Genomic DNA, 26,980 nt, shown 5'->3' on the forward strand with positions numbered 1-26,980 from the left:
GTTGGAGCTGGCAGCTCTTCTTTATTTTCTCTTCATTCCTTTAAGTCCTTTCAATAATTTCTTAAGCAATTACTGCAGTTAGGATATACAATAAGGACAGCAGCATTTCTGCCCTGCTGGATTGGGAAATCCAAGCCCAATTCCTTGCAGAGATTGAGGGGATGGCTTTTGACAGTGGGAATTTGGTGAGGAAGAGAGAGGAGAGGTCCCACAAAAAGTGGTTAAGGCCAGTTCTGCTGGCTTTGGGTGCTCCTAGCCCAAAAATCATCCTGGCTAAAGGAACTTGGGGAAGCAAGGGGCCCTGTGCCGGGGGCCTGTGCTGGGACCCCTCAAATTGCAGCCAGAGGCGGTGGGCACTGCAGCCTTTTGGGACACGGTGACTGAGAGGCTCCACGGCCTGATCCCGAGGGTTTTCCCATTGCTTCCTGGCGTGCTTAGCACCGGGCAAGGCATTACAGCCCCGCAGGCTGCAAATCCCATCGGAGCAGTTGGAATCACAGACGAGCACACAGAAACCAGGCTGGGAGAGGACACGGGCTGTTCCACAGATTTATTTTTCACAATGTGTTCTGAATTTATACCAGAATCTCTCCCCTCCCCTCAGATCCCGTATCCTTGAGTTTTGAGTTTTCTCATAAGCAATCCTCGGCCTACACTGGGAAATGATTCCGTGGCACCGGGGGAGCGGCGGGGTCTGGGGGTCCTGGGGACGGCACGGGGCTCCCCCTGCCCCGGCCGGTTCCCGGTTCCGTCCGTGTGGAGCCTCTCCGTTCTGGAGCTCCCGCCGCCCGCGGCCGTCCCGGTCCCGATCCCCGCCCCACACCGCGCCCGCCGCGGGAGAGGCGGCACCGCTCGGGACCCCCCGGCAGCCGACAGCGACAGGAGCCGAGCCAGAACCCCGGCCCATCCCGGCCCCGCCTCAGCGCTCGGGGCTCCGCGCAGCGCCGGGAGCAGCCCCGGTTCGGCCCGGTGCGACGGGCTGGGCCGGTGTGGGGGACACGGGCGGGGCTGGTGTGAGGGACATGGGCGGGGCCGGTCTGGGGGACAGGGGCCGGGCCGGTGTGGGGGACACGGACGGGGCCGGTATGGGGAAACGGGCCAGGTCGGTGTGAGGGACATGGGCGAGGCCGGTGTGGGGGACACGGACGGGGCCGGTATGGGGAAACGGGCCAGGTCGGTGTGAGGGACATGGGCGAGGCCGGTGTGGGGGACACGGACGGGGCCGGTATGGGGGACACGGGCCGGGTCGGTATGAGGGACATGGGCGAGGCCGGTGTGGGGGACACGGACGGGGCCGGTATGGGGGAAACGGGCCAGGTCGGTGTGAGGGACATGGGCGAGGCCGGTGTGGGGGACACGAGCGGGACCGCGAGCGATGACCCCGCCCCCATCCCTGGTAGGGCGGGGCGGACTCGGGGCGGGCCCGGGGCTCCGTGAGGCGGGGCCGGGGGCGGGGCCAAAGTTGCGTGAGGCGGAGCCAGGGCGGGGCCAGAGCTACGTGAAGGCGGGGCTCGGGGGCGGGGCCAGAGCTACGTGAAGGCGGGGCCGGGACTACGTGAGGCGGGGCTGGGGGCGGGGCCAGAGTTGCGTGAGGCGGAGCCAGGGCGGGGCCAGAGCTACGTGAAGGCGGGGCTCGGGGGCGGGGCCAGAGCTACGTGAAGGCGGGGCCGCGACTACGTGAGGCGGGGCCGGGGCGGAGCTTCAGGGGCGGGTCCCGCCTCCGGCTCAGGTGTGCGTGGTTGGGGCGCGGGACCCGCTCAGGTGTGCGGGACCCCAGCGCGGCTGCGCGGGGCGGGGCCGAGGTTATTTAAGATCCGGAAATCTCGTTAACCGCCATTTGCTCACTCTGAGCACGCTGCGGACGGGTGGCTTCTGTCCCCCCTCCGCAGCTTTTTCTCCTCTCCTGTTCCCCCCCTCTACCTTTCCTTTCTCCTGCTTGTATTCCCCTTCTTTCTCTGCTTTTCTCTCTCCCCCCTTTTCTCTCCTCCTCTCTCCTCCTTTTCCCTCGTCCTTCGGCCTCCCCTCCTGTCTCCCCCTCTGCCGTTCCTTTTCCTCTCTGTATTCTCCTCTCTCTTCCCCCTTTCCTCTCCTCCCCTTTCGGCCTCCCCTCCTGTCCCCTCCTCTACTCTTGCTTCTCCTCCCCGTATTCTTCTTTGTCCCCCAGACCTTCCCCTCCTCTTCCCCCTTGTCCTTTCTATTCCCTCTCTCCCTTCTCTGTCCGCTGTCCCTCTGTCCCTTCACCGCCTTTCCTTTCCCTTGCCTTTCCCTTTCCTCCCTGCTGTCCCTCCTCTCTTCCCGTTCTCTCCGTTCCTTCTTTCCCCTCAGCCGCGGGGCTGGGGGTGCCGGACAATAATAAAGCCCAGAGGGCCGGAGTCCGGCGCCCCCGGCCCCGCTGGAGCCCCGCTGGTGTCCCCGTGCAGTTCCACGGTTGAACGCAGGGGGCGCCGCCGGGGCTCCGCTTCCCCCATCCCACGGGGGCCCCTCGTTTGGAGGGGGTCCCGGGATGGGGGGTCGGGTTTGGGGACCCCCTTGTTTGGCGGGGGTCCCGGGGTGGGGGACACCCTCATTAGGAGGGGGTCCTGAGGGGGGGTTAGGAAGGGGCCCCCTCGTTAGGAGGGGGTCCTTGGGGGGGGGGGGGGGTAGGTAGGGCCCCCTCCGGAGGAGGGGGTCCCGGGGGGGGCGGGGCGGGCCCCCTCCGGGGGAGGGGGGCGGGGCGGAGGGGGGGCTTCCCCCCTCCTGGCCCCGCCCCCCTCCTCCGGGCCCCCTCCCCCGGACGGGGTCCCGGCCCGGCCCCCTCCCGGGGACCCCCTCCTCCGGACCGGGGCCCGGGGGGGGGAGGGGGGGCGGGAGGGGTGGGGGGGAAGCAGAGGGGGGCACGTCACTCTGCGCCGTGAAACACATGTGTACACGTGTAAAAAAAAAAAACACACACGAACGGCCCTCCCCGTCCGGCCCCCCCACCCCACCCGCCCCCCTCCCTCCCCCCCGGGCCCCGGTCCGGAGGAGGGGGTCCCCGGGAGGGGGCCGGGCCGGGACCCCGTCCGGAGGAGGGGTCCCGAGGGAGGGGGGCGGGGCCAGGAGGGGGGAATGCCCCCCTCCGCCCCGCCCCCCTCCCCCGGGGCCCCCTCCCCCGGAGGGGGCCCGCCCCGCCCCCCCCCGGGACCCCCTCCTCCGGAGGGGGCCCTACCTACCCCCCCCCCCCCCCCCCCCAAGGACCCCCTCCTAATGAGGGGGCCCTTCCTAACCCCCCACCACCCCCCCGACCCCCTCCTAACGAGGGGGCCGCTGTAACCCCCCACCCCGGGACCCCCCAGTGTGATGTAGGGACAGCCGGAACCCCGGCGGTGTGGGGCGGTGCTTGGAACTGCAATGGGGGGACCCGCAGAGCGGCTCCGGCCCCGTGTGGGGACCCCAGCGGGGCGGGGGCGCCGGGCTCCGGCCCTCTGGGCTTTATTATTGCCCGGCACCCCGCGCCCCGCGGCTGCGAGGAAAGGAGGAAAGGGAGGAACACAGAACGAGAATAGGGGAGCGGGGGGGTACGTGAGGGGAAGGCGGGGTGTGCAGGGGGCGGGGCAGGGGGCGGGGCAGGGGGCGGGGCAGGGGGCGGGGCAGGGGGCGGGGCAGGGGGCGGGGCAGGGGGCGGGGCAGTGAAGGGGGAGGATGGAGGAATAGGGTAGGGTAAGGCAGGGATGAATAGGGTAGGGGTGAGTAAAGGAATAGTGAGGTGGGATGGGAGCGAGGGGCGGGGGGCGGCCGTTGGGGGGGAGGGAGGGGAGGGCTAGGGGGGAGAGGGAGGGGGGGGGTTTGGGGGGGGGTGGGTGTGGGGGGTGGGGGAGGGGAGGAAGGGAGGGGTGAAAGGAGAGGTGTAGAGAAACAGAAACACAAACGAAAAGAAACGCAGAAGAAAATATAGAGGAACAGAGATATAGAGCCCCGACCGACAGCAACCTACCCCGCCGACCTCCGAGGAGCAAATGGCTCCGCCGGGCCCTCCCCGCGCCTTAAATCCCCCAAGGCCCCGCCCCGCGCAGCCGCACTGGGATCGCTCACACCTGTGCAGACCCCGCCCCTCGCACCTGTGCCGGCCCCGCCCCCGGGGACACACCTCCTCTCCGCCCCCCCTCCCGCCCATAAAAGCCGGCCAATCCGCGTCCGTCCCGCTTTCTTCGGGGGATGCTCGGCTCGGGATGCTGCGGGAGTGTCGGTCGGAGCGCTGCGAGGAGATCCGGATCGGGGGCTGGTGCTGCGTGGAGCCCGAGGTGCTCAGGTAAGATCGGGATCTAGGCCTGGAGATTCGGGTCCTGGTCCCGCCGGTGTCTGCTGTGGGAGGCGGGTAGGGTATGGTTGCTAGGGCTGGATGGTTGCGGCAGGATCGGGACCGGTGTCGTTGCAAGTGGGAAGAGCCACTCCGGCATGGGCGCTGGGACCGAGCCTGGTGCTGCTCCTCCCGCTGCGGCTAGTGCGGGACTGGGGTCCCGCCGGGGCCGGATGATCGAGGTAGGACTGGGACCAGGACCGGACCGGCATCGTTACAGGTAGGAAGAGCCGCTCCGGGACGGGTGCTGGGACTGAGCCGCCGCTCCTGCTCCGGCCGGTGCGGGGCTGGGGTCCCGCCGGGGCTCTCGGGCCGTGGGGAGCCGGGGCCATGATGGTGCTGGGCCGCCAGGATGACGGCGCTTCCCTGGAGCAGCCACTGGTTCACGGCTAGAAACGGGAAAGGTAGGGGAATCGCCTGTGGCAGCCCCGGGACCGAATCGGCGTCGCCGCTCCCTCAGCGCCGCCGCCCGTCCCGCGGGGCGCCCCCTGGCGGACACGGCGCCGCTCCTCAGCCCTGCGGGGACACCGAGCCCCCCTCACGGCCCGGCAGCGCCGCGGCCACCGCGCTCCCCTGTGAGAGCCACAGCGTCCACATCTCCCCACTCCGTGTCCGCATACCCGGGGGATCCCCGCCGAACGAGCGGGGCTGGGGCCGCTGCTCCCGCTGCGGCTGTGCCCGGTGTGGGCCCGGAGAAGACCAGAAGCCCCCGAAGCGCTGGCAGCCCTCACGTCCTTGGGATCTGCGGGAGGAGCTGTGCCTGCAGCGTGACGAACACACGTCCCGGTGTGGGCACCGGGGTACCGGGACAGCGCTGGCACAGACACGGCTGAAGCGCTGCCTGTGGCCCCTCAGACTGGGCCTGCTCTGAGCAGGCACACGGAGATACCTCAGCCCGGACAGACACCACCGACAGCCCAGAAGGACCCCAAGGAGCAGCGGGCATTGCCGGGAATGGAGGCACGGACCGTTTGCAGAGGAGCTCAGACAGCAGTTCCTGTTTCTGACCTCCCAGAGCTCCCACACAGTTCCCAGGTATGTCTCAGTCACCCCAAATCTCCTCTCTCCTTTCCTGTCTGAGGTATCATCTCTCAGCAGTATTAAAGCCAAGGCCATCTTCCCTCACAGATATTGGATCCCAAGCAATATGCCTCAGAGATGCCTTAAAATCAGAGAGCCAAGCAGGACGAAGTTTGGAACTTCCCAGGGAGCCAGCTGGAAGTGCAGAAGTGAAGGAGAACTTTTGCAGGTGGGTCCCACTGGAGGTGTGCTGAAGGCAGGGATGTGCATCCCTTTCCTGAGGGGAAAAAATGTGCAGAGGCTGCTGCTGAAGCTCTGAAAGGAGCTGGGCTTCTTCAGGGAGAGGTGTGCTGCCTCAGCACAGGCTGGGAGTGCATCCAGCCACTACCTTGTCCTGCTTTAAAATATCAACTGGAGCCTGAGCTCTGGTGGGGTGTGAAATCAGCTAGGTTCCAGGGAACTCTGTCCAGCGACCCCAGGGACGTCAGGGGAGCCGGGGAATGAGGGTTTTAAATAGCAAGTTCTATGGAATATAGACCTGTCTTTATCCCGCTGAGCTTCCCTGGAACCTCTGCTGGCTCCTGACACAGCTGGTGTAAATGTGGTAGCTCTGCATGGGAATTTCACTCTCCATGAGTTGCTCTCAGGTTATTCCAGCAGGAATTCATCAGGGAATGTGGGGCTGTGGGTGTAACTCATCTGAAATAGCCAGGTTAATACCTATTCCCAAATCCAGGTACCACATAGAGAACGGTCTCTGTGCTGCCCTGTCAGCTAAAACACCTGGGCTGGGAAATTTCAGCAGTCAAATACATGGAACAATCTAAATTCCAACAGCCAGCATTCCCCAGAGGGACAGTCCAAGTTCCACGGTGGCAGCTGGTGTCCTTGCCCTGCTGCTGGTGGGACAAATTCCCCTCAGAACGGGTGGGAGTGGGGATGGGGAAAGTACCGGGAGATGAGGCCGCTGGAATGCCGGCTGGGAACATTCCTTCCCTGCAGGAACCAGAGCAGATCCCTCCTGGCCAGGCTGGGGGGCAGCTGCTGGGTCTGCTCTGGGGTAGAGCCCCCTGCCCTGCCAGCAGCCCTGACTCTGCTTTCCCTCCCAGCTCCTGAGGGTGTCAGGGCTGCCGTGAGGGAGCTCAGACCCAAAAACCCCACAGCCCACAGAGTGAATGATCCCAACACAGAAATGCAGTGTTGTAATAAAGAATCTGTTAAAAAGGCTGTGACAACACTGTAATGGGATTCCCAGGAACCTTCTGGTTTGCTCCTGGGTCTGTTTTTATGTATTTTCAATCCCTCACTGGGCAGCTCATAGAATTTATTCTGGGACTCTGAGGTTGAGCAGGGCTGGCTTTGGATTGGCCTTCACCTCTGCTCCCCCTTGGGCCGAGCTGGGCGGACTCATCCCCTCAGCTCTTCCCTCCAAAACACCCCTGACTCATTTCCCTGCAGGTGACCCCGGGTTTTGCCCCAAGCTGTCCCCTGCTCACCTGCCCTTGCCCTCACGGTGTCCCTTCTGTTCCCCACAGTGCCCTGGGGACACCAGGGAGGTCCCTCTGCCTTTCTGCTGCCCCTCTCCAGCCCCGGCCGCTCCTCTGCTCGCTCTCTCTGCCCCTGTCCCACACGGCGGGGCACAAAAGGGGAAAGGGGTCATTAATTCAATTAATTCTGCAATTAATTAATTAATTAATTAATTCCAACTCCCCAGTGAGAAGAACATGAAGTCACAGCCACCGAGGCCGGACAGGTTCCTGCAGTGAGAGCTCAGCACACGTCCACAGAGGTAAGTCCAGCATCTGAAACAAAAAAATCCACATAGGAGAAAAATGTGAGTTATTTTGCTCCTGAGTTATTTCAGGTTCTTAGAGCCCAGCCAATATTTGCTCTTGATTTTGGTTGGGTGAATTGTGAGCAGTGGGCACAGGTCATGCCATTTGTGGGGGCAGAAAAAGTTGATTGGGCTCACCTTATTTCAAGTTATTACAAAAGACATAACTTTTTTAACATAACACCCTTCAATTACCATAATGTTTCTTCCATGATTTTAACTGATTCTCAGTATATTTTATCAGACTTAAAACAACACCTCCTCCTTAACAGAGTCATCAAACATTAGACAAAAAGTCCTAACACCAGTCTCAGGCTTACACAAGAGATCCTCCCCATAACCAAAAAACTCAAACCAATGTACCAAAAGTAGACCTTAATAACATCAAAAGTACAACTCAACCATATCCATAAGTAACTCCACATTTATTTCCTCCAAACACAAACTACTCTTCAAATTCTAAATCAAAAACTCTTTAAAAAGTAACAAAACCTTAAAAAAATCTTCTAATATAAAAAATCTGAACCCGTAAGTAAATATTACTCAAAGCCCACCAAAAAAAAAATTACAAAACAATCTAATCAATATCCTAAATACAGGAAAACACAATTATTCAAATCATTACCATTCTAAATATAACATAAATGAAAATATCTTACTAGGACACATAGCTCCCAAAAAATAAAACTACAATGTAAAGATATAGGTAATAATAATAATAATTCAACAAACTAAAGTTTCTCCAAAACCAAAATGCTTTAAAAACTTCAATATTTATAAATAACAACCTTCAATAACTTGAGTATTAATAAAGTCCAACAAAATTAAATTTCACTACATTTAAGTCTAAATAGTCCTTAATTTTATCACTGTAATGACCTATCAAAATTAGGTTTACTATTGCTTACTATCAGAATTAATTATTTATAATTTTAAATGTTATTTAATAGAACTTATAATAAATTTTACTAAAAATCATTTTTCCAAACTAAAAAGTATAAAATTAATTTTCTTAAAAAAGTAAAACAGCTCCAATTAAAACAACTAAAATAAAACTCTAACAAACACCTAAAAAAAATACAGTTTATTACATCATCCATTTCATTAAAAAATGTATTCTTCATTACCATCTCGAGTTATCTTGTATAAATAACCCCAAAAAACAGCAATTACTATTAATATCATACTATTTTAAAAATTTTACTTTATTTCCCTAATATATAAGTATTTTCAAAAAGTAACCTTAACTTCTCCAAACACTTACTACTAACAGACTAATTAGAGAAAATTATTAATTATATAATAAACACTATTTATAAAACATCATTATAATAGTTACAACTGACTTTCACATCCTTTACCCTCTCTTTATATTATTACCAAAAGCACATAATTTCGCATTCCCACTTTTTTATTCTCTAACCACTTAGACATCTCTTAAACCAAGTTAACTCTAACTAATCTCTACACTACCTCTGTAATTTAACCTAATATTATCTCATCATTTAACCTATTTTCCAAAGTTAAAAAAAACTTCATTAAAAACCTCCTCCAAACTATTAATCCTATAATTTGCCTCAGTTATTATTACAAAAACACTTCAATGAAAAATCCAACTACAACATTGATTTATTTTTCTAAGTTTCATACTAAGTATTCAGTCTCTCCTACACTTCCTGCACCCTCACACTCTCAATATCCAAATCCAAATTCACAATCCTGTCTGTAACCACTTTCAAATCTTTAAAAAATAAGTTTATTTATTCAAAATATCTCTATTCTAAAAATACTTTAAAAAAACCAATTACTAAATAATTTAATTAATCTTTAATCCCAAAATTTTTACTCATAACTGCTATTTTTAAAAACATTGCATAAAAATGTATTATGTAACATGCACTGCACTGATTACAATTTAAACTATAATCAAACCCTAACAAAATAATTACCAACAATCCCAAATATTTACTATATCAAAAATAAATTTCAAATAGTTTTAACTTAACACACTGATTTTATCAATATAACAACTAAACTTATTTTTAACAATTATGGAACCTTCCACTAATTTAAAATTTATCAACTGTTCCAAACTCTAAAATAATATACAATATTTAATACTTAATAAAAATATCATTTAACATGTTACTAATTGTATATAATCGAAATAATTTCTAATTAATTTCATTTTTTTCTTTACTGCATACATTATTTTAATCTAATATTTCTCCATACTTATAACAAAAATAATTAGAATAATATCTGAAATAAGTATGTCACAAATCTCCATGCTTTTTTATAAACCAAGATGTATCAATAGTTTATTTGTCATATGAAAACATAAAGTTTACTTACATCTCAGCAGGTACAAAAACCCAGGTAAGTTTCAATAAAAAACACAAAACCACATCACACAAACAACCACACTGACCACTCCAGCACTAAAAAATCAATGTAAATACAAATGGAAATTACACAAAAATTCCAGCTTACACCTAACATCTTGTATTACACCCACCAAAAACTGTCTTTATAAATATAAAAAGCAATAGTATAAAATTCTTATTAAATAATAACTTAAAAATATAAAATTCAATCAAATATTATGCCTCTATTTAGTTTGTTTACTTTTAATTATACAACTTTACCAATGAACCAACCTAAACCAAACATTTAAATAACTTCAACTAAACTTTCAAGTTTAAATACTTTGTATTCATCTGTCACTACTCAAAAAAATCCATTCTTTACTAACCTAATCAATATACCAATTACAAATTATCCATAAAAATCTATTAATAAAAATCTCTTAATACAGAGAGAGAGGGGAGATGTGGAATTGGAAAACCAGAAACCTCCAGAGACACCAAAAGATTTAATATGCAGCCTGGGAAGAAGCTTGGATTGATGTGAAAATACAACACACAGGCATTAACAGAGAAATTATACATAAAACAGGAGCATCTGCGATTGGTCTCATGTGTTTGTTTCTAATTAATGGCCAATCACACCCAGCTGGCTCACACTCTCTGTGCCACCCACAAGCCTTTGTTATTCATTCCTTCCTTTTCTATTCTTAGCTGGCCTGCTGATTAAATCCTTTCTTCTGTTCTTTCAGTATAGATTTAATGTAATATATACAATAAAATAATAAATCAGCCCTGTGACCCTTGGAGTCAGACCCTGGTCCCTTCCCTCCCCCTGGCCCCTGTGAGCAGCCCCAGGCTGGGCTGGCAGCAGTGGCATCCCCAGGCAGGGAATGCAGCACAGGGGACAAGAGGAGCCCTGTGTGCCTCTGACTCACCCACAGCAGGGCAGGGCCTGAGCCCTGCAGGGCAGAGCCTGTGCTGGGGCCTCTTGCCTGTGGCTGCTCAAACACCAAAGCTTTTGGCAAAGGGGGCAGGAGTCTGGTGATTTTTCCTGGCCTGAAAGAGAGGAGGAAAAGAAAATTATTGCACTGTGGAAGTCCAAGGATGCAGTTTTCACACTTGTGCTCTGAGGGCTCACTGTGGGGTTTTATCCATGGGAGGTGACACCAATGCAAACATAACAGTGCCCTTTGCCAGCATTTCTATTCCTAACTATTTCAGACATTAAAAGCAAGCTCACTTTTCTTGTTGCATTCTTTGCCTCATTTTAAGAGAACCATTTTTATCTCCCATCTCACTTGTCAGTCCTTTAGCACTGGGCTTTGTACCAACGGAGGGTGCATCACAAGCAATCCCAAAGAGAAACCCCTCCAAAGCTGCCAGGGCAAGGTTCCAAGGCACTCCAGAGCACAGCCAGCTGTTCCTGCCCTGCCAGGCCACACAACCCTGTCCCATCCAGCTGGGCTGGGCAGCCAGGCAGGGGCTGCCCTTCCTCCCAGGGAACAGAGAGACAGCCTGGGCAGCACCTGGGAACAACAGGGCAAAGGCAAAATGAAAATGTTTACTGTCAGAAAATGAGTGTCTGTAATCAGAGCTTCTGGACAAATTCAGTAACAGCACTTTCATGTGATAAATATGGGCCCTGCCCATCCTGGCAGCCCAGATGAAAGCAGGAAGGAGAGCTACAGGAACAGCAGGAAGGCAGAGTCCCTCATTTGGATGGATTTCCCAGTCTCTTCTGCACTGTACACTCTTTGTGCTCTTTAAAAGAATGGATTGCTGCTACAAAAATGACATTTTATCAGCCACAGCCAGGGCAAGGTGAGCTACAGCGGCAGGGCCAGGTGTGGGGGAGAGCTGGAGAAGTGAAGAACAGGCAATCTTGTCAAAAATAAATCTTGTTTAGATTCACCAGTGCTGGGAACAAGGAGAACACGCTGTCCTGGATGCATCAGGGACACAATGGCCTGGTTTGGCTGTTGTCCTTTGCCCCCAAGCTCTGGCCTCACCCCCTCCAGAGGAGCAGGGAATTCCTGCAGGGTCAGGGGACTCTGCTCCCACTCCAGGGATGTGCCCAGGAAAGGAGGGGGCTGTTCACAGTGACTGAGCAGTGAGGAGCTGTGCCACGGGCAGCTGGGGCTGGGAATCCTCACTCGGGATTGCACACTGGATGTGCCAGGAAGCACATGCACTCACCTGTGCCCATTTCTGTCATGTGTCAGTCAGAAACCATGTCACCAGCACCTTGCTCCTCACTGCACCTCTTAGAAATACATTAAGAACAGAAAAAACCCAAACAAACCAACCAAACAACAGCCACAAAAGAGAGGGCTCAGTGCAGCACCATCTCACTGTTCTGCTCAGGGATGGACAGAAAGGAGGAGGAAAGCTGTTCTTCCAGTGCTGCCAGGTCTGGCCCAAGCAGTGTGAAACAGCCAAAATTGCCTCAGCTGCAGCTTCCCCCCTTGCCCTGACTGCTGAGGGACAGAGGCACCACAGAGCCAGGCTGGCAGCACTCACACCCTGCCAGCACAGACATCTCCATGTTCCATCTCTGGCCAAACAGCCCCAGGATGTTTCTGCTTTCCTGCCAGACTTGGCAAATGTCACTGACACTTATGCAGGCACAGACACCCTGTGTGGCTCTGGGGTCAGAGCCCCTTTGGCACAAACACCCCAGAGAAGGTTGGGAGGAATCTGATAAATCTTCCTCACACAAAGCTCCAGTTTATCAGATTATGCTCTTTTCTGACCCAGACATGGGGCAACTGAGAGGCATTTTAAAAACTTGGATTCCATGTTCAGTCTCATGTGAAGCGTGAGACAATGCAGATGTTACAATTCACCATCACAATCAGCAGCCAACCATTTCCAGATTCCAATACACTGTAAGTGTTTCTTGGCCTATCAGCTTTTGTCACACCATGCTGTAAATGCCTTAAAGCCAATCATCTAAAATTACCCCTTGTGAATCTTATTACAATGCATCTTACATAGTTCTGTTTCTCTAAGGTATCCAGTCTTATTTACAAAGTCACCCTTTAAAACTTGTTTCTAGCTCCAGTTCTCTCTCAGCAATGTCTGTCCTATTCCGTGGCATTTCTAAGTCAGCATTTCTTATCTCAGAATTTCCATACAGATCCACACTATGTGAGCCTTCTGTCAAACTCTGGAAATTTCCTGCACATCCATTTCCCTCCCAGAGCTGTTCCTTGCCCAGCCCAGGGGCTGTGGGTGCTGCTGCAGGGCACAGGGGCTGGAGGAGCCCTGCAGTGTGACATTAAACCAGCAGAGCAATTGCCAAGCACAAAGAGATCCATCCTCACCTGCCCTGATGGCTGAGTCCCTGGGGCTCATCCTCAGCTGTCCCTGCTCCAGGGAGGAGGGCCTGGGCTCACACGCTGCCCTGCCAGCAGAAGGGAAAGGGTTAATGGAGCTTTTGGGCACGTTCTGTCCCCAGAGGGTTTGGCACAGGCACGGGAAGCTCTCACACACAGAGAAAGGGTTAATGGAGCTTTTGGGCACGTTCTGTCCCCAGAGGGGTTTGGCACAGGCACGGGAAGCTCTCACACACAGAGAAAGGGTTAATGGAGCTTTTGGGCACGTTCTGTCCCCAGAGGGGTTTGGCACGGGCACGGGAAGCTCTCACACACAGATTATCCCGAGCCAGAGCCCTCCGGGGCACCCTGGAGACAGAGAGCAGGAACAGACCCGGCTGCAGCACTGATCCTGCTCCTGCTTTCCCAGAGGGGCAGGGACAGCATTCCCTCCCGGCCCCCAGAGCCGCAAGGACAGTCACTCATTGGGGTGGCGCTGGAGCTGCCACTTTGCTGGCACTCCTGCCCTGCAGCCAGCAGGTTTCTGTGGGAGCAGGAGTTATTTGTGCAGGTCAGAGGCTGCACAGCCCCAGAGCATTCCCTTAGGGACACAAAGCTTCCCACGTGCCTTTTGCAGTCCAGTTTGTAATTGAACTGCATTTCAAGAGAGTTTCAATGGAATGAGGTGCTCTGGTGCCAGCCCAGCATCAGATATGGGGCATGAGGAGACTCACCAGACACATTCCCTGCAGGCTCTCCCCTCTCAGCGCTCCAGCTGCAGCATTCGCATTTCTCACCGAGTTCTCTTTCCAGGATTCCCAGCAGGAAACTGGTGGCCGCTTCCAGATGCAAATCCCCAAGGCAGCGCTGCTCCTCTCCCCCCCGAACCCCCCCTGCCTCCATCCTTTCCTCCTTTTATAACCACGGCTCCACCCAGGATTCAAAGCGAGGCTCCCAGGTGCTTCCCAGACCCAAATCATTCCAGGTATTTCGGGAATTAACAGAAATAAGTTGGTCCCTTTTGGGGTAACAAATTATCTGTTTCCCCATTCCCCCTTCTGCCTCCTGTTCCCTAAGGCAAAACACCCGGATCAGGCGGGGGCCAGGGGGAAAATGTCAAGTCCAAAACCAAACCAAAGTTGTTTTTCCATCGGTTTCCCTCAGGACTGTTCAGTTTCCCCGCTGTTCCTCGGCCACAGGAGCAGCTTCTCTCTGGGACCCGTGGGGTGGCACAGGGACCCCCGTCCTGCTGCCGAGGTTTTGATGCCTGTTCCATGTATAGCTTTAGACGTCCTCCACATCCCAGCAGCTTTCCAGAGGGAAGGGGACACCACAGCACTGGGGGTACTGAGGAGTGACCTCATCCAGCCACACACCTGGAGCTGTGGCTCACTTACCTGTTTTTCCCCATGCCCAGTTTCCCAGGTAACGTTTGGCACCAGAAAGCAGCCAAGATATTGCAATGCTCTGTTAGCACTACACACCAGAGGCTGGGTGGATTAAAAAAAAAACTAATTTAATAATCTCTTGGTCTCAAGAGATGCCTAATAGCCAGGAGCAGCTAATTCACAAAAGCATCAAAGAACTTCAATCAGACATTCAGTCCAGAGTGACAAGGCAAGGTTTTCTTTCTCTGCATCTGAGGTAAGGTTAAGCTCTTTAACAGCAACAGTGCTGCTGCTCCAGATCTGCTTCAGTGCCTCCAAGTGTGACAGAGGGAACCGCAGCCCGTGAGTCTGCAGGGGAAAAAGAGACAGAAAATGCCCTCAGCAAAGTGCAGTGACTTTGTTATACACCAAGGGAGGGAGCAGCAGGAATGTGCTCAATTCCCACAGCACACTCCTGTGCATGGCAGCAGCCCCCAAAAGATAGAGTTTTATCCAGAGCTATTTTACTTGGAGGTAACTCTTCCATGCTCTAGCACATTTTACAAGGTAGGGATGTTTATGGCACATGTGATATCTTCCTGTGGTTTCCACACAGAAGGAAAAAAAAATTAAATTTACCCTCTTCTCTTTTTTAAGGGCAGGAAGGAAGGTCCTGGGATATCTACGTGCAGCCCAGGTACCAGTGTCCAGCCTCAGCTCTAAAGGAGCAGTGAGATTTACCTCAAATGAAAATAACAGCCTTGCAGCAAGCCAAGGCCAGGCTGTGCTCTGCTCTGCAGACCTGAATTACATTTTAGAAGAGGGAGTTCTTCACTCCAGTGCTGACCTGCCCCTGGCTGAAATGAGCAGCCCTACACAGGGTGCTCCAGGGGATACAGGAGCTGACACAGGTTTAACATGACAGAAATGAGGTGCAGTGATCCCCATGGAATGTGTGCTACATTTGCAGCAGCCTCCAACAGGACCTGCTGAAGGACACACGAGTAAGAGAAGCTTTAAGTTGCTCCAGCAGCTTTGCTAACTGGGCCACAGGGCATGCACAAGATATCCCATTAGCATCTCAAATGTTTAATGAAGCATGAGATCACATTACTTAGTTCTACTATTCACTGCCTAGGTTGCAGTTTCAGCTCATCCCAGTACTCTGGGAATGGGCTGAAAAACTGGGTGCTGAAGAACACAGCCAAACCCACAGTGGCAAGATACATTTTGGGGTGTGTTTGCAGGAACAAACCTGTGCCAGGCCATCCTCACTGGCAGTGTCATCCTCTGTCCCCATCATGTGAGTTTCTCTCCTGTTCTTTAAGGAATGATACACATAAACCATGTCCCTCCGAATTTCATCCTAAAAGACAGCAGGAGGAAAATGGTCACAGGTGCTCCTCACACTCACTTCACTCCATGCCAGCTCCTTCATTCCAGAGGCCACTGCTACAGCAAGGAAAGGAAGTCACCTTCTAAGTGAATGACCCAAGAGCCACCTCCCACAGCAAGAAGGGACTCTCCAAAACACCTCTGAAAATTTATTTACAACCTTCTGCCATAAAACTGACCCTGCTGGAGTCACAGGACTGATGCTGTGTAGAAAAAATGCCATTCAAGGCACCTCTCCTGAAAAGTCTTCATGAACAGGTATGCATCAATAAATCTCCAGTCTGAGGCTGATCTGTCTCTTAAAAATCACATGCACATTATCAATCCTTGGTCAAGGCTGTGTAATAAAATTGGAAAAAAAGTTTCCAAACCCTACACAGTCTCACAGCAATGTGGACACAAATAAAATGGAAGAGAAAAATGAAAAAGTTCTGGTGTGTTTTCTTGAAGGGACACACTCCACTCATAAAGAAAACAAAAAAAAGCAAGCACAAAAAAACCCAAAAAAACTTCTACAAGATAACTCATCCTGTGTGTGCTCCCCCTCTCAATTTTTTTTAAATTAAGATGACAAAAAAGCACTTCTATAATTTCATACTAATAAACCCTCACAGTTAAGCAGCAGAGTAAACACAGAATGATGCAAAATGCCAGGATCTATGTTGTGGAACATTTAATAAGTGCCACTGTCACCCACTAGGTACAGACATAACTCAGTAGTGAAGACTAAATGTAACCAAGAGAATTCCCTTTCTTCAGGAACCGTAATTTTATAACTTTTTCATGTTTTAAATTTTTTTTTAATCTATTATCCAGAGCTATAGAGGCCATTTGAGCTGCTGTAATGACCTAGCCCACGTGATTGAGAATCACAGCCAATATAATTCTGTGCCTCCCTCCAGAGGCTGGAATGTGCTCAGCAAACAGCCCCAGGATCTCCTAACAGCAATAAAGGGATGCAGGATCCAGAACTGCACAACCCTTTTAGCACAACAGAGCAACAATTGACAGCCCCCCACTCCCCACCCCAGGCATACAAGGGGGGCTCCTCATACTTACAGCATTCTCTTGATCTGGTTCCACAGTGATGATAGCATGGTCTCTAAACTGCAGTCTGATTTTGCTATCTATTTTTGGCAATTTCCCACCTAAAAACAATAAATTCTCCCTTAGAAAAGGAAGAAAACCAGACATAATACAAATTGAGCCCCCCGTGCACTACCCATTCTCTCGTAGCTGTATTTTTTTGTTAACCTGTGTTTCCACAGCCACAAGTTCTCAAACTTGTGTTGGAAAGAGAAATGAGAAAGACTTTTTAATTCTAGGATAACCTTTATTTCAGTCTAAGGGAAACAGGTCATCTGTCCTAGCAGACGCTGGGAATTGACCAAGAGAGGTGTGCAAACACACACAGAGCCAAGCACCACAAAAAGCTGGGCCCAGACTGTGATCTTGGCCTGCCAGGAAATGCTCCAAGTTTTAAGAGGCAGACTCAGGCACCACCATCACATCAGCTTTGGGAAGCTCAAACTCTACCTGGGGTGAAAGGATCAGAGTCACATCCCAGGCACGGCGGCAGGCGGTGCGTGATGAAATCCTTCCTCATGTCGGACGACCTCAGCTCCCTGGAGCTCTCCAGGCTGTCTGCAAGCCTTCTCAGGAGGCTGCTCAGCTTTTTGGTGCACTCAGCTGTGTTCACCTGCTGAACGGCCACAAAGGATTCGAGCTGAACACACCAGGCCTAAAGCAGTGAAAATCTGCACACTCCTCTCTTATCTTTGCTCAGTCCCAAACCAAGTTTTGTTGCTTTTAGACATTCCCCATGAGCTGTTCATCAAAGCTGAAGCAGCAGGACAGGACCACCAAGTTCCACAACAATTCAGTGACTTCAAGATTGAGAAGCTTGGCCTGACAGAACTTTTTCTGCCTGACAGATCATCTGCATGCACCATTATTCCCTGAGTCCCACCTACACTAACCATGAGCAGTTGCCTTGGAATGCTTGTCCTCAGTGCCATGTCCTCTTTTGCTGTATCAAACACCAGGCCAGGAATTGCATCCAGTAAGAAATCTCCCCAAGAGCTGAAGGACAGGAAGAAGAAAAAACATTACTGAAATAGTTCACTGAAACAAAACACACATCCTACTTTTTGTTCCTAACTAGTGTTAATATATAGAACAATCATTAAAGTCTCCTGTTTTTTTTTTATCATGTCTACTCAAATGATTCATTGTCTGCCACCCAGTGGGAAGAAAGAGCTCTGGCCAATAAAAGGAATTGGACATTTACTTCTTAGTGGTTCTTTTGCCCCCGATTTCCAAATGTCTTCAGCTACTCCTTTTCCAAACTGCCCTGCTTATCCCACACGTGCACATCTCTCTGCCTGCTGGGATCTGGTCCAGACAAACTCTGCTTACACAGAGATGTCCCTTTTGTCTTGGTGCCTAAAAATACCTGCAAGTGCCACCTCCACAGCTATTTTCAAATTCTCTTCAATTTTCCAAGGAAATGTTTCCACATCGTACTTCCATGTACAAGCCAAATCAAACCACCAGGACTGCTGCTTATTTTACCTACACTTGCTGACAGCAGGGCCAGAGGAAAGCTCTTACACTTCACTGCCAATAACCTTAATGCATGATGATTCCACTTTTTACCTTGGGAAGAAGAGCAGTTTTGAAGCTTTTGCTGCTCTCTGCTCAGCCCTGGAGACATCCCCAGGGAATGTGCTCCTGACAAGCCACGCACTGGACTGGCCCTGGGCTGGTGCAGCCATGGAGAAACTGCACTGACTCCTCAAATCTCCAGCAATCCCATGACAAGGAGCTGAATCCTTGCCTTCCCAGCACCCAATAAATTCCTACAGATCCAGCTGGACAAACCCTGCTGTGCCACAGGAAGAATGAGCAGCAGCACTGACACCCTGGGCTTCCACAGCAGCACAGCTGGTGGTTAGAGATTCATCTCACCTAAAATATGCCCAGACTTTTCTGCCCTGTTCTGCAGCTGACAGAAATCCTTCCCAATTCCTAAATCAGGCCAATAACTCCAAGCCCAGCACCTGAGAGCTGATAAGGTGGCAATAACAGCATTTTCCTGTGTGATAACAATGTTTCACTGGAAGGACAAGGACCCGACCTGTGTCAAAAGAAATCTGACTCTCATTTATGGGGTAGAAAATGAAAAACACAGATCAGCAGAGGATATTTGCATGGAAGAATTTGTCTGAAGAGGTGTGGGTGACCATCAAATACAGGAGGAAACCTGCTGAAAGAAATAACCCATGGCTCTTTATCTGGATTATGAAATGAACAGCAACTTCAGCCACTGGTGAGGGTTTTTTTTTTAAAGACAGCAGTGAGTTTGCAGATGTAACATTATCTTCCACATTAAAGTCTCCAGCTGGTAAATAATAAATACAGCAATTAAAAAGCAATCAAGCTTGCTGCATGAAAACCTGGCAAAGAGGCTACTTCAAACAATAATGGTCTCACTCCCCTCCTTCTCCCAAACCCCAAAACTTCAATTACTGCTACCTCAACACTTAGATTCTGTCCCTAACAGCAGGGCTCCTATGTAATAGTGGAGTATCTCCCTATATTCCATGGGGGGAAGCTGGCATAGCCTATCCCTGTGGTACCCACAGGAAAACAAACCACACAAGGCCTGAATGGGATGAACACAGGAAAGACCCAAGCAGAGCGCATTACAAGGTTATTTTTTTAAGAAACAGGACATCACTTCTTTGAAATACCAGCTTTAGGTCTCTACTACTCACAGACATCACCTGGCAGAGGAAAGCCATACAAAAGCAGAAATAAAGAGGAATTACTTGTTTTGGTAGGTGCTGATGGTCACATGTGTTGAATGGGAGATCCCCTGAGGAGTGTCAGCCTGGTGAATAGTCCCTCTTGGGAAGTACAGCAAGTCACCTGGCTGCAGGAAAATCAAAGAGAATTGATACATTTAGGCCACTTGGACAAACCTTACTGTAGTGCAGAGAAAATAACTCTGAGCAGACAGACTGACAATATATATTCCTTAAAAATCACAAAACTGAGCAATTCTCCAAAGTACACTTTAATAACATAAAGCACTCTAAGCCTGAAGTCCAACACCTCAAATTTTCCAACCTGCTGTCGATATTTGCTCTACACCTGTCTGCAAACACGAGCTTTTAGCATGCTAGAACATGCACAGTCCTGCTGAGCTGCAGGAAGGGGACAAAGAATCAGCTGAGATGAATCTGCTGGTAATTCAGTGCCCTGGGAATTTGGTCAGGTCATATCAAAAAGAAAAGGCCAGTGTTTCACAAGAAAAGTCAACTAGTCTGAAAATTTTAGTTAAAACACTTAAAAAACCAAATAGAACCTTCCTCCTCCCCTATCTTCTCACCTATGTAAATTAAATATCTCCACAGAGAAAGTAGAGATTGGGGAAGTTGAGACAAGAAAGAACTGCAAAGCACAAGAAATTGCCTCCACAAAGGAAAAATCAGTTTACTCATGGCTTTTCCTATAAACACCAGCACAAAGAGAAGGGTCATAAAGCAACAGTGATGAAATCTGATTCCATTTTAACCTTACGGTCCTTAAACTTGGTCACATCAGCTACTTCTAAGAGCCTACCAAGCATGATTACTTTTCTTGCTACCACATCCCAGCCCACCTGAAGCAGTTAGATTACAATACCTTTAATGTGAATTCATGTGTGGGACTCCCAATCCTGTCCTCTGGCTCCACGTTGTACTCCCGAGCCAAAGGCACCGTTGGTTTGTAGAGCCTCCAGTGCTTCTCTCCTTCCAGCTGGAGGATGAACACCTGCAAAAGACCATGAGTCCAAACTTTCTGGGGGCCTAAGGAAGCCCTGCTGCCCCTCACACACCCAGCTCACCAGGTATTTTATTTATCCTCTGAGGAACCAAGCCAGCACCAGGGACAGAAATACTGGCACAGGTTGCTTTTCTGACAAATACAGATTTTCTCTTCCCTGTCCTCAGCTACTCCACAGCACAGCAAATACAATTCCTTTCACATCATCTTGTCGATATCTAAATGCACAAATTTGCATTTGAACTAATTCTCGTACTCTATTTAGAGACAACAGAGAGTTGTGAAGTGTGATCTGCTTTATCCTGAATTTTAAAATCCCTGTTCCTCTCCAGTCACTTAAACTTAGCCATTACTATTAGTACAAAAATATATCAGGAAACACTTGTAGTTATTTACAAGTTTTCAGTGGAAAACCAGAACTCTTCCTGGAATGTTTATTGAGGGGGAGAGGTGGAAGCACACACAGGGGAGCCCACAAAGGGTCCCACAGACAAGGGGGTGCTGTCCTACCTCGACATCATCGTAGTGAGGGGGAAGGCCCTGAGAGCCCTGGGGAGTGATGTAAACATTGGAGCCCACCAGAGACCCAAAGTAACACTCCAGCTTCTCCTGAATCTTCCACAGCTCCTCCTATTAAAAAAAAAAAAAAAAAAAAAAAAGAAAAAAAAAGATGCTGTTAGTACTGAAAAGCTCAGGCAAGCCTGTGTGCCACCAGCCCATCACTGGGGAAGAATGGTGACATCCCCACAGCAACACACAGCTGGGAAGCAGCTTCTCCTCAAGGCAAGCACTGCACTAGCAAAGGAGATCTGCCATGAAAGTAATGGGTAAGCCAAAAACTCTGGTGCCTCAACAGAACACTGATGTTTGCTGTCTTCCCTGTACCACTTCAGGCTGCAAAACCAGTCAAAAACGAGGATAAACAGAATAAACCACCCTCATCCCATCTGCATCAGAGAATAACACAAAAATCAGACACATTTTACAAGTGACTCCAACTGTTTGTGCTCAAGCACAAGCTTTACTCATTCGTACCCAAGATGTGACAGGGAAGCATCAGGAGACGCCAACAACTGAGATCAGTCAGTGACACCACACGTGGGACTCAGCTGGGTATTTGGGTCCTTATTTGGGCCTTGGACTGTGCTGACACCTTGGGACAAAGAAGGACTGCCTAAATCAAAGCACCTACAAGTATCCAAGTCCTTTACAACAGTGCAGCACCACTGTCTCCTCCCATGCACAAAGACTGAGGACACTCAGCTAAAATGGGGTGGTCACTTCCATGGTGCAATTCAATGCTAATCCATTGGCAGGAACGGTGGAGTGTCCTAGAAATACCTGACATGGTTTCACACCTCATCCTTGATTAAAGGGAAGTGGTACAAAACCCCTGTTTGCACAAGGAAAAGTGGGGAAGAAGAGATAATTTAAGCACAGATGCCTAATCATCATATATGCATTTAAAAAGCACACTAATATGACAGAGAATCATTATAGCATGAATCAGACTTTGTTACTGCAGAGCACTGAAACATGATGGCAGTGCAGAAATATAAGCTGTGTTCTAATACAGTTCATGTAAAGATTCCAGCAGGTCACCGATGCCAACCTCCCCTGGGGCAGATATGAAGCCATGTCTAGTGCCACTCAGCAAAAGCCACACCACATTACAAACCAAGCCTTCATTACAATGAAACAATCCCACCTTAAATCTCTGAGGTTGATGAAACTGTATTGTTGCCTTCTTCTGCTCAAAATCCTTCTTGAGCTGCATGTAATTCACTCTGCCTTCTTTGTTCAAAACCTTCTTTTTCCCACTGACACACCTGCAGACATTGACGTCTCGCCCATAGTGCAGGCCCTGGCTGCACAGCTCCTGCAGCTGGCACAGCTGGAACAGGGACTGGTAGTAAGCAGCCACCAGCACATCATTCCTCTCAACAAGCAGTGGCTTCTGCTCCCAGTAGTCCCTGAAGAACTCCTCTTCCTCAATGGGAGAGATCAGGCTCCTGAAGAGGCTCTCTGGGCTCTCAAAACTCAGGACTGATGGAGAAGCAGCTGTGTCCAACCTGGGCTTTTTGCACTGAGCCTGTGTTTGCTTTGCCACGTCTGCAATCTTCCCTCCCTTCTTAGGCATCTTCCTGTCCAAGGGGAGAGAAACCCAGAACAATCAGCAAAACACAACCTCAAGAGGTCACAGGCCCAGGGCAGCAGCCCTTGCCCCATCCAGGGGGATATCCCAGTTCAGGAGCTCACTAACTGCTCCCAGCCCTCTCCCAAATCCCAGCAAACTCCAAAGGGCTCTGCTGGGAGCTCACAGGAGCTCACACCCCACAGCTGGGTTTGTACTAAAGAGCGTGTGATGGAACCCAGTGGATCATTACCAATGCAGGAACCCACCCATACAAAGAACCTGTGGGCAAGGGGACATGTAGCAAGAGCTGCAAATTATTAAAAATAAAATCACCTCAGCTTTAAAATATTGAGTGGCAATATGAAGAACAAGGTGGAGAGAGGGGGCAGGATCAGAAACTTGTATTCTTATTACACTTCCTTCAACAGTAGCAGTTTACAAAAGAGGGAACATTTAGGCCTTTCTGCTGATGCTATGTATTTACTAAATCTACAAGCTTAAAACTTGTAAAATGTACCACTTAAAAACCAAAATGCCAAGATTCTGCTTTGATTTCTGCCAAGCTGTCAAACTTTGTGGATTATGTAGAATAAAAATAATTCTTTAATACAAGCACAGATATTTGACTTTAAAGCTGAAAGTAATTTACTTTGTTTTTCCACAGTATGTTGTGTAGAACTATGCAAGAATAAAAAAGTCAATTCACAAATGGTTTAGCTGCCAAGTTCTCAGGAAAGTTAAGGCACAAACTGAGTTAGCAGTAGGTCTGAACCATGTGCACACAGACTTGCCTGGAGTCTGCTCCTGCATTTCCTCCCCCAGAGCAGCAGCAGCAGCAGCCTGGGGAGCTGAGCTAAGCATCCTGAGGATGAGCCAGCCCCATCCCTGGAGCAGCAGAGCCTGGCAGCCAAACCCAAAGTGACTCTGGGCACGTCTGGGTGAGTCTGAGAAGCCAACCCAGGAGTGAGAACATGCTGATGCTTTCACTGCCAAGTAACAATGGCACCTTTCCTCCCAAAAGCAAGTGCTATCAATGTACTGAGATGCTTTTGCCTTATCCTGAAACCCAAACTCCAGCTGTGGTTGGTATTTCCAAGCAGCAGGAAGTTCTCCCGTGCAGCAGGACACCCTGCAGATGCCCCAGCTCCTGGGCTGTGCTCCATCAGCAGCTCCTGGAGCAGCCTGTCCCTGTGGTCTCCTCAGTGCTGCAGGAGGGAATTCACATCACCACCTTCCCAGCGGGATGGACATTCCCAGCTGCAGAAAGCCACTGTTCTACATGAGGCTAGGGAATGCTTAAAAAAAATAAAGACTGAAAATTCGTCCTTGGTTGGTAGCAAGATCTGAAGATGCTGCTGGCACCAGGATCTAAAACTGGTACTCCCCAAATGTCAGGAACACAAAATGCAACCACCCCTGAATTGATGGGTTTGAATTCCAGACCTAAAGCCACCATTTCAACCTCTCAGCTTGCTCAGATTGATCCAATGAAGTTAAATTCACATAGGTGCTGTTCACAGAACTCTGCTTCATTTACACCATGTGCTTCTCTGTAGTGCTTTGTTATTTATTACAGCTGCAAACCCAGGATTGCTTTGTGTTGGAAGAGATCACCTGGCACAAACCCCTGCCACGGGCAGGGACATCTCCCACTCGATCTGTTTGGTCAATGCCTTATTCAACCTGGCCTTGAACACCTCCAGGGACGGGGCAGCCGCAACTTCTCTGGACAAGTGTCAGGGCCTCACTACCCTCACCAGAAAAAATCCTTCCTTATATCTAATCTAAACCTACCCCCTTACAACGTAAAACCATTCCCTCCTGTCCTGTTGCTACAGACCCCGGTAAAAAGTCCTGTCTCTGTCTCTCTTACAGCACTGAAGTACTGAAAGGCTGCAAAAATATCCCTAGAGAGCCTTCTCCATGCTGAAGCAGCCCAGCCCTTTCAGCCTGTGCTCGCAGCACAGGAGCTGCAGCTCTCCGATCATTTTGGTGGCACCCTCGGGATTGTCTCCAACAGCTCCCGGTGCTGGGGACCCCGGAGCTGGGTGCAGCCTCCGGCTGGGGTCTCACGGGGCAGGATCCCCTCCCTCCTTCCCTCCCTCAGGCCACGCTGCTTCGGGTGCAGCCCGGGACACGACCCAGGGCAGGCTCCGCATGGCCGGCTGCGTGCCCGTCCTTCACCTCCCCACACCGCCGGGTCCCTCTCGGCAGGGCGGGGGCAGGAACCGAGCAGCAGAAGGGGCTCGTTCCGTGGGAAGCAGCGGGAATAGAGGCGGGCACGGCGGCTCCGGGCACACGCGGCGGCTCCGGACACACGCAGCCCCGCCGCCACCCCTCCCCTTCCTTGCGCTGCCCTTCCTTGCCTTCCCCATTCCCGCAGCCCCGCACTCACCCTGCGGGCGGAGGGAGGGAAAGGACCGGACCGGACCGGATCGGGTCGGACCGGGATGGGCCGGGCTGCCCCCGGTCAGGATGTGCCGCTGCCGCGCTGGGTGTCACGGGAGGAGGCGCTTCCGGGCGGCCGGGAGGAAATGCAGCTCCCGTGTAATTCCTGGGTGTATTACAACGGGAACGCAGCGCTCTCTGTGCTGGAGTTATTCACAGGATTAAATTTTGCTTCGTACACACAACAGTGTCTGGGCTTTAGCTGCGCGATCTTTTTCTGGACCAAAATTCCAGAGTCCCTCTGACGCTCCCTCAAATCTTCAGGATCCTTACCGAGCACATGAAAAGTTCCATAAGTGTTGTTAATTGTTGTTAATTACCTTTACTAAAGAGGCCTGTTAATGGTTTAGTTTATATTGCCTAATGACATCAGGAAAAGATGTTAGGTAGGCTTTGCTAAAGCTTTATTCTTGTGTGCTCATAGTTTGAAGAACTATAAAACCTTTAAGAATGAAGTTGTCCGGACTTAAAAGCTTGCATCACCTACGCTAACACCCACAGGATGTTTTCTTATTACAGATGGGTGTAGCTGCAGATGTTTAAAAACAGTGAGGCCACATCCTGCACCTCAGCTGGTGACAGAAATGGTGACAAGCTGTTATTTCTGCTCCAGAAATCCACAAAGTAGCCTCAGCATAACTGCCTGAGTGCCATCGGGATGAACACTCACCAATGTGTATTTACATCGTGCCTGTGGTGCTTTAACTCACAGTAAATACTGTGGGATCTAAAACCCACACATGGGACTGGCTGCAGCACCAGCAGGAACGGGAAATACTCGTGAACACCTTCTTAAAGACTTCGTGCTGGTCTGCAGAGACAAATTGAAAGTATTTATTACCATACCTGTCACCAAGTTAACACACACCTCTCAGGGTCATGGGAGCTTAGCCAGCCCTCTAGCACCCTCGAGACAAGAAACAGTTTGTTGAAATACTGTTTGTTACCTTTTACTATTTATACAAGCAATAGAATTTTTAAGCATTATTTATCCTGATATTATCCCTGTTATTAATATAATAAATATTATAAGCTTTGCTGTAAAAGTGTGCAGTTAAATGTCATCATCATTTACAAGAACAGGACAAGGGGGAATGGCTTCAGACTTAAAGAGAGGGGGATCAGATTGGATATTAGAAAAAAAATTCTTTACTGTGAGGCTGGCAAGGCCCTGGCACAGGCTGTCCAGAGGAGCTGTGGATGTCCCATCCCTGAAAGTGTTCAGGGACAGGTCTGAGCATCCTGGTTTAATATGAGGTGTCCCTGCCCAGTACTCTGGGTGGGGAGAACCCCTGGCCAATGGTTTCACTCACAGCTGAAAGTAAAACCAGCTTTCTCCACCTGAAGCAAACCCTGCAGCTCTCTGGCACCTGTACAGATGTGCCTGGAAGGTAAAAGCAGGCAGGAATTTCCTCCACACCCGGACATGAGGACCAGGTTGCTGCAGCCTACACAGGGCTTGGGCATGCTGTGCTGCAGGGCTTCTGCTGCTGCAAATCCTACAAGGAATTTAGAAAAGGGAACTGATTTGGACTCTTTTCTCCATTGGAGGCTCAGGCTTCACTGTTGGCTACACAACAAATACTTCTTCTCGCAGGGCAGATAAAAAAAATATGACAGCAATGATGTTAGTTCTTGTGAAAAGTTTAGAAGACACATTACACATCTGGAGCAACTAGATGGGATCTTCTGAGGCAATGTGGAACATCTGTGAGGATGCCTCACAAAGGCAGTGCAGGAGCAAGGCTGTGATGGTTTATTTTTATACACAGCTACACTATACATCTGCTCAGCTGGAGCTCTGCTGTGCTCTCACCGTTGCCAAAGCCTCTGTGTCCTTTGGCTTTGCATTCCCAGAATTGTCATTCCTGGTATGGCTCTGCTTTCCATGACAGGATTTCCTGGAAAGTATCAAAGCTGGCTCAGCTCTGATACATTTGTTTGG

At 50.2% G+C, this 26,980-nt stretch overlaps 1 protein-coding gene and 1 long non-coding RNA gene across 2 annotated transcripts; one reads left to right on the forward strand and one right to left on the reverse strand.

Annotated features, from left to right (window-relative positions):
- The first annotated feature begins 4,399 nt into the window (after positions 1-4,399).
- Positions 4,400-10,344, forward strand: LOC131554761 (uncharacterized). Its single transcript, XR_009274423.1, has 4 exons — positions 4,400-5,350; positions 5,444-5,564; positions 7,050-7,124; positions 9,988-10,344. It is a non-coding gene; the product is annotated as an uncharacterized LOC131554761 (long non-coding RNA).
- A 4,006-nt stretch (positions 10,345-14,350) lies between these two features.
- On the reverse strand, positions 14,351-25,065 carry RIOX2 (ribosomal oxygenase 2). The gene is made up of 10 exons (XM_058800033.1): positions 24,983-25,065; positions 22,159-22,594; positions 20,961-21,080; positions 20,310-20,438; positions 19,451-19,554; positions 17,597-17,699; positions 17,154-17,319; positions 16,677-16,765; positions 15,478-15,588; positions 14,351-14,591 (listed from the first exon to the last, which is right to left on the reverse strand). Exons 2-10 carry the CDS (start codon positions 22,588-22,590, stop codon positions 14,433-14,435), a joined length of 1,413 nt encoding a protein of 470 aa, XP_058656016.1. The 5' UTR covers positions 22,591-22,594; positions 24,983-25,065; the 3' UTR covers positions 14,351-14,432.
- Positions 25,066-26,980: the final 1,915 nt, after the last annotated feature.

Source organism: Ammospiza caudacuta, chromosome 2 (genome assembly GCF_027887145.1).
Source record: "Ammospiza caudacuta isolate bAmmCau1 chromosome 2, bAmmCau1.pri, whole genome shotgun sequence".
Lineage (NCBI taxonomy): Eukaryota > Metazoa > Chordata > Aves > Passeriformes > Passerellidae > Ammospiza > Ammospiza caudacuta.